Source organism: Sinocyclocheilus anshuiensis, unplaced genomic scaffold (assembly GCF_001515605.1).
Source record: "Sinocyclocheilus anshuiensis isolate Anshui unplaced genomic scaffold, SAMN03320099.WGS_v1.1 scaffold383, whole genome shotgun sequence".
In the NCBI taxonomy this organism is placed as follows: Eukaryota; Metazoa; Chordata; class Actinopteri; order Cypriniformes; family Cyprinidae; genus Sinocyclocheilus; species Sinocyclocheilus anshuiensis.
In genome coordinates, this window is record NW_015548204.1 from 228,864 (window position 1) to 245,941 (window position 17,078).

The following is a 17,078-nucleotide window of genomic DNA, read 5'->3' on the forward strand; positions in this document are numbered from 1 at the left end:
GGTGGGGGGGGGATTGGATCGGATCGCTGGATGTTGTCTGATTGTGTTCTGTTTTGATGGTACACACTCAGGTTATGGGCTTCTGCGGGTTTGCCGAGGTTTCGGCTCAGCCGGTGCGTTTGTGACCCGGAAGCTGAAGTCCGTTCTGTGGTTGGCAGTGTGTTCTCCAGGTCGATTTAAATTCAGACTCCAGCATGCTTGTCTTTGTCTCTTACTTTCTCCTTTCCCTCACATCAGTGTGTTTTTTGGCTTATTAGACTTTTGCATATATTTGACTTGATCAATTTTCAAGCACAGTGAACCCACTTCTGTCTGAAGACAAATCATTTTAACCAGCACTTCCTTTCTTAGCTTCTCGGCTCTGGTGGTTGGAGTCCATCCATCTCTGTTTCTGATTCTTTGACTAATAATTCTCTTCCCTAAACCATTTAAACCTGTCAGTGTGGCACGTGGACTAACTTTCACTTCATATAACTTCCTCTTCTGCTCTTACACATGTGCTCTGAACAGGGAAAGCAGCGACTGGCGCCTTCTGGTGGCTGGGAACAGGATGGTATCAGCTGGTAGCACTCATGTCTCTGATCAACGTCTTTCTTCTCACCAGGTAAAAGTTTGAAGTGTTTAATCCTTAACATAAATATTGTTTTTCTGTTTGTTTGTTTTTATGCACTATAATCATGTGATTTCTTTTTTTTTTTTTTGCAAATATTGTGACTCGTGTGCATATGATAAATGTTGTTTTTGAGAGTATTTCCTCTGTCTGTCAGGTGTCTGCCCAAACTACTGAAGCTTCTTCTGTTTCTGCTACCCTTACTTCTGCTGTTCGGTGAGATTTTAATTGGACTGATTTGTAATACTGCCATTGAAGGAATATTAATAATTAATGTTAAAGGAATAAAACAAGTAGTTTAATTTAAGCATCTGTGAGATGCTGTATTAATGAACAAAAACACTTTTGCAGTGATTTACATAAGCATGTACTTTTGTTACATGCACTTATCTAAAGTAGTCTATAGGTTTTTAAAAAAAAAAACTTCTTTGAGCTGTCAAGACTAAACTGTCCTTTTGAAGGTGGAGTTCTTTCAAATGGAGCTTTTCCACTGCATGGTACGGCTCGGTACGGTTCACTTTTGGGGGGTTTTCCACTGGGTACAGTACCTGGTACTTTTTTTTAGTACCACCTCGGTTGGGGTTCCAAGTGAACCGTACCGTTACCAAAACGTGACGTGTAAACTCTGCTGATCACGGATTGGCCGGAGAGAATCGTCACTACATGCGTCACTGAACTTGCGACACAAACACAACAGAACCGCTAGATTTAAATCAGCTAAACTGTAGTTGAAACGCAAGCCGAGCTGTACCACGCAGTGGAAAAGCGCCATAAGTGATTTTTAGAGATCCTGTCTTTTAAAGTTTCTCTTTCTCTCTGTTTATAGGATTATGGTACCTCGGTCCGCCCATCGCTCTGTCCTTCCTTCCAGCTGTAAACTTCACAGAGTTGAAAACAGCAGTCACCTCTTTCGCATCACTTCCTCCACTCCCTTCTCTCCCATCTCTTCCCTCTTTCCCAGCATTCCCTTCTTTCACAAAAGAGCCACTGGTTGAAGAACAACACATCCCACCCCCGGTCATCTCACAGGTAACAAACCAAGACCAGTCGGTATAGAATGATCTTGAGTCAAATCTGATATTTATTCATTCAGCAAAAATACATGAATTTTAATCAAAATCTAATCGGTACACTTTCAGGCTGCATCAGAATCTATTAACAGCGAGCGTTTGGCTCGGCTGGAGCAGCGTGTGGCGGCGCTGTGGGAAAGCATCCAGCAGGGGGAGCTGAAAGCCAAGCAGCAGCATGAGGAGGCCGTGGGTTTGGTTCAGGCCCTTCAGGACCAGATGAACACACGAACCGACAGAGAGAGTCTCAGCCTGTGGGTCTCACAGCTCCTCGAGCCCAAGTTCACCACACTTAAGGGAGAGATTGAGAGAGAAGCGGTCAGCAGGGCGGAGGTCGGAATGTTTGCTTATGTTTTACTTATGCTTTACCCATTAGGTTTCATATTCTCTTCTAGGTTGTTTTCTTTGTTCTGATCTTTAGTTATATTCACTTCAAAAATTATCACTAAAAAGTAAATATTTTACGGGACCGTCCTGCTTTTAATGTTATGATTCAACAATTTCTTTAGAAATTTCATTATTAGATGTTTTTCCTTTAAAAAAAAACAAAGACTTAAACTTAAAAAATGTATAATTAGATATTTTTCTTTTTAAAAAATCCTGGGAATTTTTTGTCAAATTCTATCACACAACAAAATGAAAGATTTTATGTAGTTATTGTAATATTAAGAAGTTTATTTATTGCCATGAATATAATCTTTGAAGCTGATATGACTTTGGAAAAAAGTAAATAAATAAGTAAAAAATATAATGGAACACAGTTTTTTCTTCTTTTTTTCTTACACTTTTAATGTTTACAGTCCTGCTTTTAATGTTACTTGGCAACAATTTTATTCAGAAATTTCATTCATGTTTTTAAAAGATATTTCCCTGCGAAATATTTGTTACTTCTCTATCAAATATTAAATAAAATATTTTGTAGTTGGTATCATAATATTATTTATTGTTTTATTTTTACTCTCACGATGTCTTCCAGACTGAGGAACAGCATGTGCAGCATCAGACGAGTCTTGAAGCTCGACTAGCCGAGCTGGAACTCCTGCTGAAGAACCTGAACTCTAGAACTGAGGTATATCACACACTCTCACGCTTTTACGACTTTCAGGTCTTTTCCTTCAGGTGAAATTACTGAAATTACAGTTTAGAGATTGTTCTCCCATGTCCTCCGACTCAGTAAGTTGATCAATATAATCCTTTATAATATATAATCCTTGCCTGATTATAAGTACTAATTTATTTTTCAAAAATCTTACTATTTCTAAACTTTTGAATTCCACAATTTCTTTTCATTCTAGCACCTGTAACAAAAAAACTATTGAAAATTTAATTTAAAAAAAACAAACAAAAAAAGTATTGATCCTACTCATTCATCTAATTTTGTCTCAATTTTCTTCTCAATCAAAGGAAATCCATCTAACACAGCAGACTCCTGTACAGGCTCCTGTCAGGTAGACATGCTAATAAATCACCAGCAAAAGCAGTTGTTTTTGGCACTTCCTGTCTCAGAGTTAATGTTTGCTCTTGTGTTTCACACTGCAGTGTTGGAGTCTCTCAGGAGAAGCATGATGCCTTGCTCTCTGAGGTTCAAAGGTTGGAAGCAGAGCTAAGCCGCATCAGAGGAGACCTGCAAGGGGTGATGGGATGTAAAGGGAAATGTGACCAACTCGACACCATACATGAAACCGTATGTAATGTTTATATGGCACATAATACATTTGTCCTGCTTTTTTCACTTATATATATATATATATATATATATATATATCAAATTTCTTCCCCAGGTGTCAGCACAGGTGAAAGAACAGTTGTATGTGCTGTTGTACGGTCGTGACGGAGGTGAAGCAGAGATCCCTGAGCCCCTGCTGCCATGGCTGGCATCTCAGTACATGCGCTCTTCTGACCTCACTGCGACCCTCATGACCCTGGAGCGCAGCATTCTGGGAAATCTGTCCCTGCAGCTGCAGGAGAGCAAGCAGCAGCAGTTCTCATCTGAAACAGTTACTCAGACTGTTGCCCACACCGCCGGGGCTGCTGGGATATCAGAGGAGGTACAACCACTGTTGTTTTAGTATACACTAGTGTTCAAAAGTTTGGGGTCAGCAAGCATACATTAAATTGATCAAAAGTGACAAAGACATTTCTAATGTTACAAAAGATTTATTTTTCAAATAAATACTGTTCTTTTGAACTTTCTATTCCTCAAAGAATCCTGTAAAATATGTGTCACCGTTTCCACAAAAATATTAAGCAGCAAAACTGTTTTCAACGTTGATAATAATAGACCAATTTGCAGTAGACGTCACAGTTATGTCACTTGCAGCTGCGCACGCATTGTGGTGGCTGAAAAACACTGGGAACAAGTGGAGGGAATCGGGTAAAATCCATGGAATAAAAAAAAAATGTCTTGTGTCTTTGGAAGTCAGAATGGGAATGCAAATAAATTTTATAGAATACTATCTTCAAAGATGCATTTGAAGCTAAACGCAGACGTTTAAACAGACAAACTGTGGATGAAACCTGCTATGATTAACCTACTTTTAAAGCATAAATTTGATTTAAACAATAGGTCTACATAATATTCACATATGCAGTTCATAGGGGACATACTGTAATAGCCCTACAGTTACAGCATGAAATACTATTTAAACCTATAACATTTTACATAACATTGACCTATTTTATCTCACAATTCTGACTTTTTTTCTCGCAAATGCAAGTTTATATCTCCTAGTTCACACTTTATAACTCAAGTTAACTCAACAATTGCAAGTTTGTCAATTCTGAGGGGGGGAAAAAGCCAGAAGTGTGGGATTCTAAACCGAGGGGAAAAGAGAGAATGACCAGTCGATTTTTCTTATCAGAATTGTGAAATATATTCTCGGAATTGCAAGAAAAAAGTCAGAATTTTGAAATATAAACTCAAAATTACCTTCTTCTTTTTAATTTTATTCCATGGCTTCCGTAGACTGCTACTTTAAAACTGTAATTTTCTGCCACCAGATAGGCTGTTTGCAAACACCAAATTGGGCTATAAGTTTCTTGAGCATCAAATCATCATATCAGAATGATTTCTGAAGGATCATGTGACACTGAAGACTGCAGTAAAATTCAGCTTTACATCACAGGAATAAATATATATTAAAATGGAAAATAGATCTTTTAAATAGTAATAGAATTTCATAATATCTACAGTTTTTACTGTATTCTTGATCAAAATTTTTAAATATAAACTCAAAATTACCTTCTTCTTTTTTATTTTATTCCATGGCTTCCATAGACTGCTACTTTAAAACTGTAATTTTCTGCCACCAGATAGGCTGTTTGCAAACACCAAATTGGGCTATAAGTTTCTTGAGCATCAAATCATCATATCAGAATGATTTCTGAAGGATCATGTGACACTGAAGACTGCAGTAAAATTCAGCTTTACATCACAGGAATAAATATATATTAAAATGGAAAATAGATCTTTTAAATAGTAATAGAATTTCATAATATCTACAGTTTTTACTGTATTCTTGATCAAATAAATGCAGCCTCGGTGAACATAAAAGACATCTTTAAAAAACTTTAAAAAATCTTACTAACTCCAAACTTAAAAGGGAAATGTTGCTCTTTTAAAATGGACTCGCTAACATCACATCTTAACTAAAATGTCAAGTTCATTACACATCAAATAACAACCAATATGTTAGAATATGAATGGCATGATCTTATGCAAGTGTGAATAAATTGTGTGAAGAATGAACAAATTGAAATTAATTTAATGGGCCATATTTGAGGAAACAGATTTTTTTTTCTTTGTTAACATGCCAATGCCATTTAAATCTCTTTTCTAATAACAACCATGTTTCCCCTCAATTTCCCAGCAAGTCCAGCTGATCGTCCAGCGCGCGCTGAAGCTGTACTCTGAGGATCGCACCGGACAGGTGGACTACGCTTTGGAGTCTGGAGGTAAGCATGTCTACAAAACACATACATATGAACATCACTGGCCCTTCAAAGAGGTTTTGACGTGAGACCCATGTGTGTGCAGGTGGCAGTATCCTCAGCACCCGCTGTTCTGAGACATACGAGACTAAAACAGCACTGATGAGCCTGTTTGGAATCCCGCTGTGGTACTTCTCGCAGTCGCTGTGTGCAGGTGGCAGTATCCTCAGCACCCGCTGTTCTGAGACATACGAGACTAAAACAGCATTGATGAGCCTGTTTGGAATCCCGCTGTGGTACTTCTCGCAGTCGCCACGTGTCGTCATCCAGGTAAAACCTTGAATTACACACTTTTACTGAACTAGCATCATACGTAACTATATGTAAGACCCCGATGTTTGATGTGAATTTCTGTCTGCCTTGTAGCCGGACATGTACCCAGGAAACTGCTGGGCATTTAAAGGCTCCCAAGGTTATCTGGTGATCAGGCTCTCTTTAAGCATGATCCCTACCTCCTTCTGCCTGGAGCATATTCCCAAAAGCCTCTCTCCCTCTGGAAACATTAGCAGCGCACCACGACGATTCTCTGTCTATGTAAGAATGTGCACTTATGTCTGATGTATGAGCATGTGCTCGCATATATTTATGGCTATTTATGCTTAACCCAATGAGTTTTGTGCTAAGAAGTGGTGTATAGCCCCATGTTGTGCAATATGTAAGTCTTGCTGTCTGCGTTTGAAGGGGTTGGACGATGAATACCAGGAGGAAGGGAAACTGCTGGGTGACTACACTTATCAAGAAGATGGAGAATCAATCCAGACCTTCCCAGTTATGGTAAAATATGTGCATCCGGAATATGCAGAATCGCCGAATCCAGTCCTAAAAATGGAATTTACTGTATAACATGGAATGTTACGGGATTTGGCCAAAGTCTGATGAATAGATCAAAAGTAGGGCTGTACATTTAAACAAATCACGATATGGACTAGTGTCTGTAAATAATATTAGAGCACAATATTCTGTGTGAATGAGCGCTACAGTTTCGTCTGCTACAAATACTCAAGCACGCGTGACACTTGTAGTGTTTTTTCAGCTATATGAGGGAATGAACACATGAACTTCATCTCCAGAGCAGCTCTGAGAGTCACTTCACCAGCATTTCACCATTTCATTAGAGAAAACTATAGTATAGACTGATTAAATTATATGAATAGACTGATTAAATTGTTAAAATTGAATGCATTCATTTTATTATCACTGTTTTTGATAATACATATGTAATAACACAGAATTCAGAAAAATGAAAAGACAACACAGAACTTCTGAAATTAGTAAACACATTTAATAGGGCACTATTAAATACACTCTTAATTTTAATAAATATTCATAAAACATTAACAATTGAATAATCTAATTAGACATCCTTTTTGGCTAATAAAATTTAATATTAAACATATAAAACGGGAAAAAAAACACAGTTTGGGAAAATAAATAAATAAAATGGAATTTGAAAATAAAATGAGGATGTTCCAAAAGGTAGGCAGCAGCTGTAAAAATAGTTCAATATAATTAAACATTCACCTTTTAACCTATTATTTGTGTGTTATTTGTTTCTTTGTGCTTATTGTCGTTAGCTTGGCAACATGCAGTTCACTTTCTGGCCAAATTCAGCGTTGCATGTGTAATTTTCAGAGAAGGCTATCCCAGAATGGATTGCAGCAAGCTAGTAAAAAAAAATTGGAGAAAAAAAAGTGTTGTTAGCAACTTGCTACTGCCAAAATCTGTTGGAATACATTGTAAATTGCATGCACTTTATGTTCCATACCAGTCATTTATGTAGTTTAATTTTAGTTATGTTGCTTACTAGGTTTTGGAATAGAGCTACATGACCACGTTTCATTTTGCCTTTTTTGTTTTTTCTAGGAGAAGAATGACAAGGCCTTTCAGATCATTGAGATGCGAGTGCTGTCGAACTGGGGTCATCCCGAATACACCTGCCTGTATCGCTTCAGAGTTCACGGCAAACCTCACACTCAGTAATCAGGCCTCGCTGTACATTACTATATAACCCTTTATGTACATACAGGAAACGCTCGGACTTTATTGCAGCACGGATGAAACTGGGCTTGCAAGCTACATTTTTAAGACTTTAATACGAATGATGGACAGAGTTACAGAGTTATGGAACTCGAAACAAAGAGTTACAAGGAGCACAGTGGGAAAGAGCAATGTGTTTAAGCTAAAGGATTCCCACTCATTTCCTTCCCAAGTCCCTGTTCTTGCACTGATTCATGCCCTTTCGGCTGGGCCCTGTGTTACGCTCCTGCCCCCATGCGCTCTCACCCGTAGAGGTATCTGTGCCTTCAGACAGAACATGCTTCTCTCATTCTGTGTACATTGTTTTGTTTTTTTCCTTTGTTTTCTGAATGTACAGAGAGGTGTGAGGTTCAGGACACACTAGTGTAAGTATCCAAGCTTGACTTCAGCCTCGTCCACTGGTCTCTGCCGCTTTAACTAGTCTGCAAGGTCGCAGAGAGTGCCCATCAGCTAGAAGAGGGAGTATTTGTTGGTTTAAAACCTTTACCACTGCTAAACCGCTAAATCCCACAAAATCTGATGAGATCATGTCTGGATCAGATTTCATCCCAAATAATTTACGAAACAAATCCTATTTTAGGGTTACTTGGAGAGCTTTCTCATTATTATTATTATTATTAATGCAAAAAAAAAAACATTGTTACATTTTAACATTGTAATAGCATTTGCTCAACTGCTTTTTAATTTGTACTCATTAGATTTTTTTTTTTATTATTGTAATACAGTTAAAAAATATTGTAATACAGAAATATATATATATAATTTTTATTATTATATTTTTTTTTTAAATATATATATATATATATATATATATATATATATATATAGGGTAGAATATGACCCAGACAAGTTTTCACCCAACAGGCACTTCGTTTAATGCTTTTTAAGGGGATTTTTATTTTATTTTCTCTCATAACAGCCATAAATTGCAGGACACTAGTTTGACTTCAGATGGTTTTCCAGAGAAGGGAATGGATGTTTAAGGACCGCATGTGGTCTAATATGTGTACATTTGAACAAAACTGGACATAAAACACTCACTCAGTTGTTTGTTTCTCATAAGTAGTCATATCAGTCACGATACTCTGCAGGAATGTAACTTATTGTAATTAGACCTTTTTAATCGACTTATATCAGTGTTTATTTTACATAAAGGGGTGCGCCCTGTCATCATCATCATTTTCCTTTTTATTGTGTTTTTAAGCATTTTAGTTAAAGTAGACAATGCACTGTTATGTCTTTATAAAGGAAATGTAAGTTGCACAAGTCCTATGTGATTCATTGGATATGTTTAAGAAGTCAGGGTTTGGTTTATAGAGCCGCATCGTCAACGCTGTGTTGACCTAAAAGAGTTGTTATAGGTTTGTAAAATACTATTGATTTGTTCATCACTATTTATTTTATGGAAATTTAGCTAAGAAATAGGACTTTGTGCAGTGTTTTTGTAAAATTCTATTCAGTGCATATCGGTCCTCAAATTAAATGTTGGGGTGCCATAATACATGGAGAGAAAAAAGTAGCAGACGTTTCGCCAAAGCATAAATGAATATTAAATACAAAATGATTCCTAAAATGAAAACTATAAATATATTTTATATATATATATACAATATATTTTATATATATATATATATATATATAGGGTAGAATATGACCCAGACAAGTTTTCACCCAACAGGCACTTCGTTTAATGCTTTTTAAGGGGATTTTTATTTTATTTTCTCTCATAACAGCCATAAATTGCAGGACACTAGTTTGACTTCAGATGGTTTTCCAGAGAAGGGAATGGATGTTTAAGGACCGCATGTGGTCTAATATGTGTACATTTGAACAAAACTGGACATAAAACACTCACTCAGTTGTTTGTTTCTCATAAGTAGTCATATCAGTCACGATACTCTGCAGGAATGTAACTTATTGTAATTAGACCTTTTTAATCGACTTATATCAGTGTTTATTTTACATAAAGGGGTGCGCCCTGTCATCATCATCATTTTCCTTTTTATTGTGTTTTTAAGCATTTTAGTTAAAGTAAACAATGCACTGTTATGTCTTTATAAAGGAAATGTAAGTTGCACAAGTCCTATGTGATTCATTGGATACGTTTAAGAAGTCAGGGTTTGGTTTATAGAGCCGCATCGTCAACGCTGTGTTGACCTAAAAGAGTTGTTATAGGTTTGTAAAATACTATTGATTTGTTCATCACTATTTATTTTATGGAAATTTAGCTAAGAAATAGGACTTTGTGCAGTGTTTTTGTAAAATTCTATTCAGTGCATATCGGTCCGTTTATATTTAGTTTTGTTAGTTTTTGTTGTTGTTATAAAATGGCTACAGTACTATGAGTTGTACCAGTAAATAATTTTAATTTTGAGGATATTTGTAGTATTCTTTTTATTTATTTATTTTTATAATTGAAGTGTGGATTAAAAATTGAGTGGTTAAAATAAGTTTGAAAAAAGTAACTTTTTTTATTTTTATATATATCTATATATATATATATTATATATATTACCTTTTTATGTTTTATGGCAGAAAAAGTCACAAGTTTGGAATTGCAAGACGGTGAGTATTATCAGTAATTAGTTGTAGATAATTTTTTATATGGTAATTGGCTATTTGACATAAATGTTTAATGAGGTCATATACCCTTAATAAACAAATAATTGGCAGAGCCTACAGAAAATTAGGAAGAACCCCTGAGCCCCACTAAATTGGAGTTCCAGAAATGAGCTATTCTGCATTTTGAAACCAATTTTATGTAATGTTATTTTTTTTTATATTTTATATAATATTTTACTTCATTTCAAGTAACGAAAATGTTTTTATGGTATCAGCTTTAGTGTGTGTATATATATATATATATATATATATATACTTTAGTAATTGAGTGCGTCTAATGAAACGTACGCACTACGCAGTCTACCAGTAGTGGCCACTAGAGTGCAGCACAGTCAGGCTGCTGTTGTCCTCAATGTGCGTGGTTGCCCTATATGTGGGTTGTGACCTGCAATGTTCTCAAATTCACATTATTTATTGATATTTTATGCGAAGCTGCGCATGAGCCTGTGCTATAAGCGCCAAATACTTTCTTCTGGTCATGCACCTTCCTTCGTTCATTCCACGGTCGCGCGCCGAAGTGAACTTATGTTAGTAATTATAATACCATAACAAAACGGTGCTTTCGCGCTTTCCATTGCAATAAGTATGTTATTGCAAGTGCTATAATTATGTACTTGTCGATTTAATTAATTTTTTTAATGTATAACAAAACCATATCGTCTTGTTTAAGGTTTTATATATGTATATCATTTGTAAAATAATAGCTCCTGCCGCCAAACTTCAATTTAAAGCGTCGCGAAAGACGAGCCTCGACAGATTACGCCTTAAAAAAGGGTTTTACTTTTACATTCGGTAGTTCAGCAGACGTTTAAAATTCATTCAAATGCCCAAATTCCCTTTAATATCAATAACTGTAATTCGCACAGTGTTTAGCCTATGTTCTACACACTTTTCATTTTTAAAGTCGTTGTTTACACATATTGCCTATATATATATATATATTCATGAGGGACACAGAAGCCTCCTTTTTCGCGTAGCGACCCAAAAGCATCGCTGCAGCGGCTCTTTAGGCCACACTTCTCTGCGCTTTTCTGTTGTAGCTGTTAATGGGCGGTCTTATTCCACGCCACGCAGTTTCTAAGTGGACCGCGGCACCAGTTGCGTTCCTCTCTCCGTGGGCAGAATGTCTCATGGAGGAGTTTGGGATGCGTCTGTGAACATCCACAGGTAACGTTAGTTACACAGGCTGCTTTCGCCGGCTAATACATTTTTCTCGCAGAAGCATATCATCGATTTGGAAACGATTCTTCTGCTTTTTGTCTATTATAACTAATGCATTGAGTCGGATACTTGCATGCATATTTTGTAAAACACCGCGGACTGTGCAATAACCCACATAGAACCTTTGCTTGCAAACCTCTGCATTAAGTTTTCGAACAATCAAAAATAACGCTTGGAATTGTATTGCAAGTTTGGATGTGAAGGCAAGAGCGGGATACAATGGCAAGCGATTTGAAGCCTCGGTTGTGTGTGATGAAGAAAGGAGAGAACGGCTACGGGTTTCATCTGCACGGAGAGAAAGGAAAAACCGGACAGTACATACGGAAAGTGGAGCGCGAGTCCCCAGCTCAGTCATCCGGACTGCGCGCGGGTGATCGTTTGGTGGAGGTGAACGGCGAGAACGTGGAGAGAGAGACACACCATCAGGTACATCACACCTGTGCTGATCTCGCATCTAACACCCTCATAACAGTTCTCATTACACTGGCCATCATGCATGTTTTTGTTGTTATGCCATTTATAGTGTAGCTACCTAGCTATTAATAACACCAATGTGAAAAAAAAATGTTCTGAGATCATTAAATAATAAACATATTTAGTTTATAAGTTATATACTAACGTTTAAAAGTTTGGGGTCAGTAAGATTTAAAAAAAAACAAAAGTAATAAAAACAACAACAATAGCAAGGATGCTTTAAATTGATGATGAATTGAACTGTTTTCAACATTGATATTAATAAGAAATGTTTCTTGAAGCCACAATCAGCATATTAGACTGATTTCTGAAGGATCATGTGACACTGGAGACTGAAGTAATGATGCTGGAAATTCAGCTTTGCATCACAGGAATAAATCACATTTTTAAATATTTTACAATATTACTGTTTTTACTGTATTTTGATCAAACAAATGCTGCCTTGGTGAGCAGGAGGAGCAAGGAGATCTAGTCTTTTTTTTTTTACTTTTAAAAAATCGACTGACCCCAAACCTTTTAAACAGTAGTGTATGTTAGTCATGCTCTAAAAGCGTTTTGATCTAGCATGCGTGTAATTCTTGAAATTAGTTTTGTTTACAAATGTAAATTGACTATGAATTCCTTAGAAAACCTACATTTTATGCACTGGATGAGTTGAAGGGGGAAAAAGCGGGATGCTCCTCATGATGTCTGTTCATGAATGTCAGGATTGAGCACAGTTGTGTTTCAGTCACTGTATCATTCCCATAGTGCCATTTGTGTTACTTCATTCAATGACTACTGTTATTCTAAATGTATAAAAACTGATATTCTAATGTGTCAGTGTGTCCAACCTTTCCACTGGTAGTGTGTATATACAGGCCTGTATAAACAGCAGAGAGTGTCTTTGAAACATTTGACATCCGTTTATTTGAGGTAAGAAGGTTTTGGCTTTGGAAATAACTTTGCATGGAAAATAAATTGCACTGCATGTCAAAAAACGAATTAAACCCAATTTCCGCCACAGAATATAAAAAATGCTAATTGCAATATTTTATCTCACAATTTGGACTGTTTCTCACAATTATAAGAAAAACAAGTCAGAACTGTGAGATGTAAACTCAGGATTCACACACTGAGTTTACATCTCACAATTCCAGTTTACATTTTACAATTCTGAATTTACGTCTCACAATTCAAACTTTTCTTCTCGGAAATCTCAATTCTGTTTTTTTTTTTTTAACAAAATAAAAAAGGTAATTGCGACTTTTTACCTTACAATTATGACTTTTTTCTCACAATTGCAAATTTATATCTCGAAATTCAGACAAAAAAAATCTTGAGATCTTTTTTTTTTTTTTTTCCTGTGGCAGAAACAAGCTTCCATAGAAACCTGTTGTGAAACTCTGACTTAAGTGGAAAATGTTCTTGTGAATAAACAATGAAATTCCATGCATATCTTTAGTTGCTCTGACTCTCATAGAGTGTTGAACAGCTGGAGGCTTCACAGCATTACAGCAGGAGACCGTATGACCAGATCTGTCTTTCTGCTCAGATGTACTAACATGATGCATATGTTAAAGTCTTGGTATTTTGGCGTGTATGCAGTTCCAGTTTTGACAGGAGGATCAAATAACACGGTGTGAATGTAAGTGCAGTGGAAAGCACATCTCTTAGAGCTCATCCTATAGTTTTGCTTTCTCTTGCGCTCAGGTGGTGCAGCGGATCAAAGCCGTGGAACATGAGACCAGACTGCTGGTGGTTGATCGAGAGACTGACGAGTACTTCCGCAGCCTGCGTCTCACCTGCACGGAAGAAATGGCCATCCGGATGAGTCCTGCAGCCACGACCCCGTCTCCCTCACCGTCCACCAGTAAACAGGGCAACGGCTCGGTGTCCAAACGACTTGAGATATCCAAACCCATCAGGAAACCTCCGTCACGAGCTCCTAAGAAGGTATGGATCCATTCGCTATCTGCCGACACTAGGTGACTTAATTTCTTCAGTAGAACAGTAAAGAAGATTTTTAGCTGAAACCGTGGTCCTTGGTGATTCATAAAAAGCAAGTCAGCAGCTGTCCATTTTTAAAAATAAAAAAACAGCATATCAAGGAACTCAAAATTAATACCTGTGGCTCCTGACGATATATTGAGATCTTATGAAGCGAAATGATCAGTCTGTGCAAGATACTGAACATTATTTACAAGATTACCTGTAATCCAGAGCCTCAGACAAATGGTCTGGAGTGATGCCCGAATTAATCATTCTTTTTAACCAGTTCTTTTTGCTGAACTAGTCGAACCAGTTCACCAAATCAAACTGAACCATCTGAAACTGTTCGTGGCTCAAGTTACTCAATCAAAACTCACTTACGACAGTGCCTGACAGTCACTCCGAATGAGCTAAAATACTGGCATGTATCCTATGTTCCTGCTTTTTGCCAACTCATTCAGTGCTCCAGTTCTTCCAGCAGTCACTGAACGGAGGAAACCGTTCCGACTCAGAACGAAGCCCGATGAGCCAGTGATATGTGCGTACGTGAACCCAGCACTTGAAGATTTTATGGTTTCTCTTTGTTTATGTAAAAATGTGAGCTGATGAAGACTAGTTTATTCACTTTATATGCATCCATGTTTTACATCATTATCGGGTGCTTTAATAATGGCGTAATCATTGCGTGATTACATAAACAAACTAGTGAATTGAATTGTTTCATTGAAACTTACTGACAGAACCAGTTCATGGAAAATAATTGAAATTCCCTGTTGCCTGAAGTTATGGATTACAGCTTATAATGTCATAAATAATGTTCAGTTTCTTGGACAAAGCGATCGTTTCGCTTCATAAGACCTCGGTATATCGTCAGGAACCACGGGTATTCATTTTGTGTTCCTTTATATGCTTTTTTTTTATTCCCAAAGACGGGCAGTCGCCGACTTGTATTTTATGAATCATCAAGGACCACGGTTTCAGCTAAAAATCTTCTTTACTGCTCTACTGAAGAAAAAAAGTCATCTACATCTTGGAGGTCGAGTAAACTAACAGCAAATTTTGATATTTGGATGTACTATCACTTTAAGAACTTTTCACTGAACGGTTCTTTGGGGGAACCCAAAAATGGTTCTTCTGACATCACTTTTGGAACCTTTGTTTTTAAGAGTGTAGAACCTTTCAATTAACCCACATTGTCAGCCCTTCTCTCTCACATGAAAAATAAATGCATGTCTTCAGGTCATGAACATCTGGATGTTTTAGGACAGCTGGCCTGAGTGACGTCACCAGAGTTATATCTAGTTCTCACAGACTGTTTTTTAGAGGTTATTGATTAGTTTTTCCTATTAAGTCTCAGAGAAAGTGTGTTTGGTCATCATGTATGCTGCCATAATCATGGATTAATGGGTTAGTTTGTTGAGTTTAAGACAATAATGAGTTATGTGAGTAACTCAGATGTTATCTTGTTGGCTCTGTCATGGTTGGTCAGTGTCCAAGATGTGACGCTGTAATGGTTTTGTAGTAAATGTGCTGCTCTGTGTGCATGTGTGAGTTTCTCCAGTACATTATTACCATGTTTCCCACGGCTTATTCATTTAGGAAAATCAGTCTCTGGATTTTGACCTTTACAAGGATGAATGATTCCGTCCAGGAATTTCTTCAGTGATTGTTCCACTAATTTTTTTTATTCCTGAAACATCAGCACCATATATTCATTTCAATTAAAGTTTATTTTGTACAAAGTACATATTGTTTCAACTCATATGCTGTGTATACATACTACTTTTACTTGAAGTGAATTCGTTTTCGGTTTGCATTAATAACACCTTTACATTCTCAGATTTTAGCACATTGCTACAGTATGTGGTTGCTAGGGATGGTTGTTAGGATGTTCTGAATGAGTGTTATGGGTGGTTGCTAGGGTGCTCTGGGTGGTTGCTAAGTGGTTGTTTATGTGCTCAAGTCAAAAGTGCCTACACAAAATCTCAGATTCAGGTTTTTTTTTTACCCATTTTAAGTTTTCCAGGCAAAATGGCTTAGTCTGATGAGATAGAGAAGCACTAGCACATCTCTCCTCAACAAGCCACATGATTTGAGGAATCGTTTATGTCTGTAGCACAAGCATTTCTGGACAGGTTAATTGCTGAAGTGTATAATACTAAATATTATATTTGTCTTTTCTTCAGCCTAATGCATACATCCAACATCTGCTCTCACTTAAAGCCCACTTTCCAAATGGGTTTGTATAATTCACTGCTGTTTCAACAAGATGGAGTGGAGTGGGAAAGATAGAGCATGTGAGCGGGTGTGTGTTACAGCCACATGTGTGTGATAATGTTAAATATGACATTAAAACCGTTAACATCGCAGCAGCCCACTGGGTCAAAACCGAACGGTTTCTGATATCCATCAGATGATGAACAGAGGAGAGCTGATCATCAGAAGTTTACACAGGACAGCATCTGCAAATCTGAGCCTTCGCTGGTAAAGCACTTGATTTTACTCACAGATTTAGATTCCTTTTTGGCAATCCAACTCAAGTTGAATAAAATGCGAAGAGAAATCTTGGAAGATGAAAGTAGGATGTAGTAAAAATGTTTAATTTCACCCCAAAATCATCCTTTTTTTCTTTTGATTTTTGGAGTGATGTATGTATGACCTGAAGATGTTCTTGATGGTGTTTAAATCACTCATATGTGGTTCTTGAGTTGCTTTATGGTACGTTGGAGATTAAAAAGTTCTTAAAGTGGTCATATGATGTTGCTAAAAAGAACATTATTTTGTGTATTTGGTGTAATGAAATGTTTATGTGGTTTAAGGTTCAAAAAACACATTATTTTCCACATACTGTACATTATTGTTTCTCCTCTATGCCCCGCCTTTCTGAAATGCATCGATTTTTACAAAGCTCATCGGTCTGAAAAAGCGAGGTGTGCTGTGATTGGCCAGCTATCCAGTGCGTTGTGATTGGCCGAATACCTCAAGCGTGTGACAGAGATGTTACGCCCCTTGCCATATTGTGATGCCCTGTCCGGCTGGAGCGATTATTCAAAAACATGAAAACCCATTATAAACGAGGCATTTGT

The 17,078-nt window shown here is 37.0% G+C and overlaps 2 protein-coding genes across 2 annotated transcripts in view; both read left to right on the forward strand.

The window, feature by feature from the left end:
- sun1b (Sad1 and UNC84 domain containing 1b) overlaps positions 1–8,429 on the forward strand; it is a 28,078-nt gene extending 19,649 nt beyond the window's left edge. Inside the window, exons 9-22 of the mRNA XM_016440175.1 lie at positions 72–170; positions 511–604; positions 768–826; positions 1,437–1,639; positions 1,750–2,010; positions 2,654–2,746; positions 3,082–3,125; positions 3,217–3,361; positions 3,459–3,725; positions 5,547–5,631; positions 5,822–5,937; positions 6,034–6,201; positions 6,349–6,441; positions 7,531–8,429. Of these exons, the coding sequence (XP_016295661.1) occupies positions 72–170; positions 511–604; positions 768–826; positions 1,437–1,639; positions 1,750–2,010; positions 2,654–2,746; positions 3,082–3,125; positions 3,217–3,361; positions 3,459–3,725; positions 5,547–5,631; positions 5,822–5,937; positions 6,034–6,201; positions 6,349–6,441; positions 7,531–7,647 (1,844 nt within the window). The 3' untranslated portion in view covers positions 7,648–8,429. The remainder of the gene's footprint in view (positions 1–71; positions 171–510; positions 605–767; positions 827–1,436; positions 1,640–1,749; positions 2,011–2,653; positions 2,747–3,081; positions 3,126–3,216; positions 3,362–3,458; positions 3,726–5,546; positions 5,632–5,821; positions 5,938–6,033; positions 6,202–6,348; positions 6,442–7,530) is intronic.
- A 2,996-nt stretch (positions 8,430–11,425) lies between these two features.
- The window catches only part of LOC107653462 (Na(+)/H(+) exchange regulatory cofactor NHE-RF2), a 34,730-nt gene continuing 29,077 nt past the window's right edge, over positions 11,426–17,078 (forward strand). Inside the window, exons 1-3 of the mRNA XM_016440176.1 lie at positions 11,426–11,493; positions 11,738–11,973; positions 13,714–13,956. Coding sequence (XP_016295662.1) covers positions 11,767–11,973; positions 13,714–13,956 — 450 coding nt within the window. The 5' untranslated portion in view covers positions 11,426–11,493; positions 11,738–11,766. The remainder of the gene's footprint in view (positions 11,494–11,737; positions 11,974–13,713; positions 13,957–17,078) is intronic.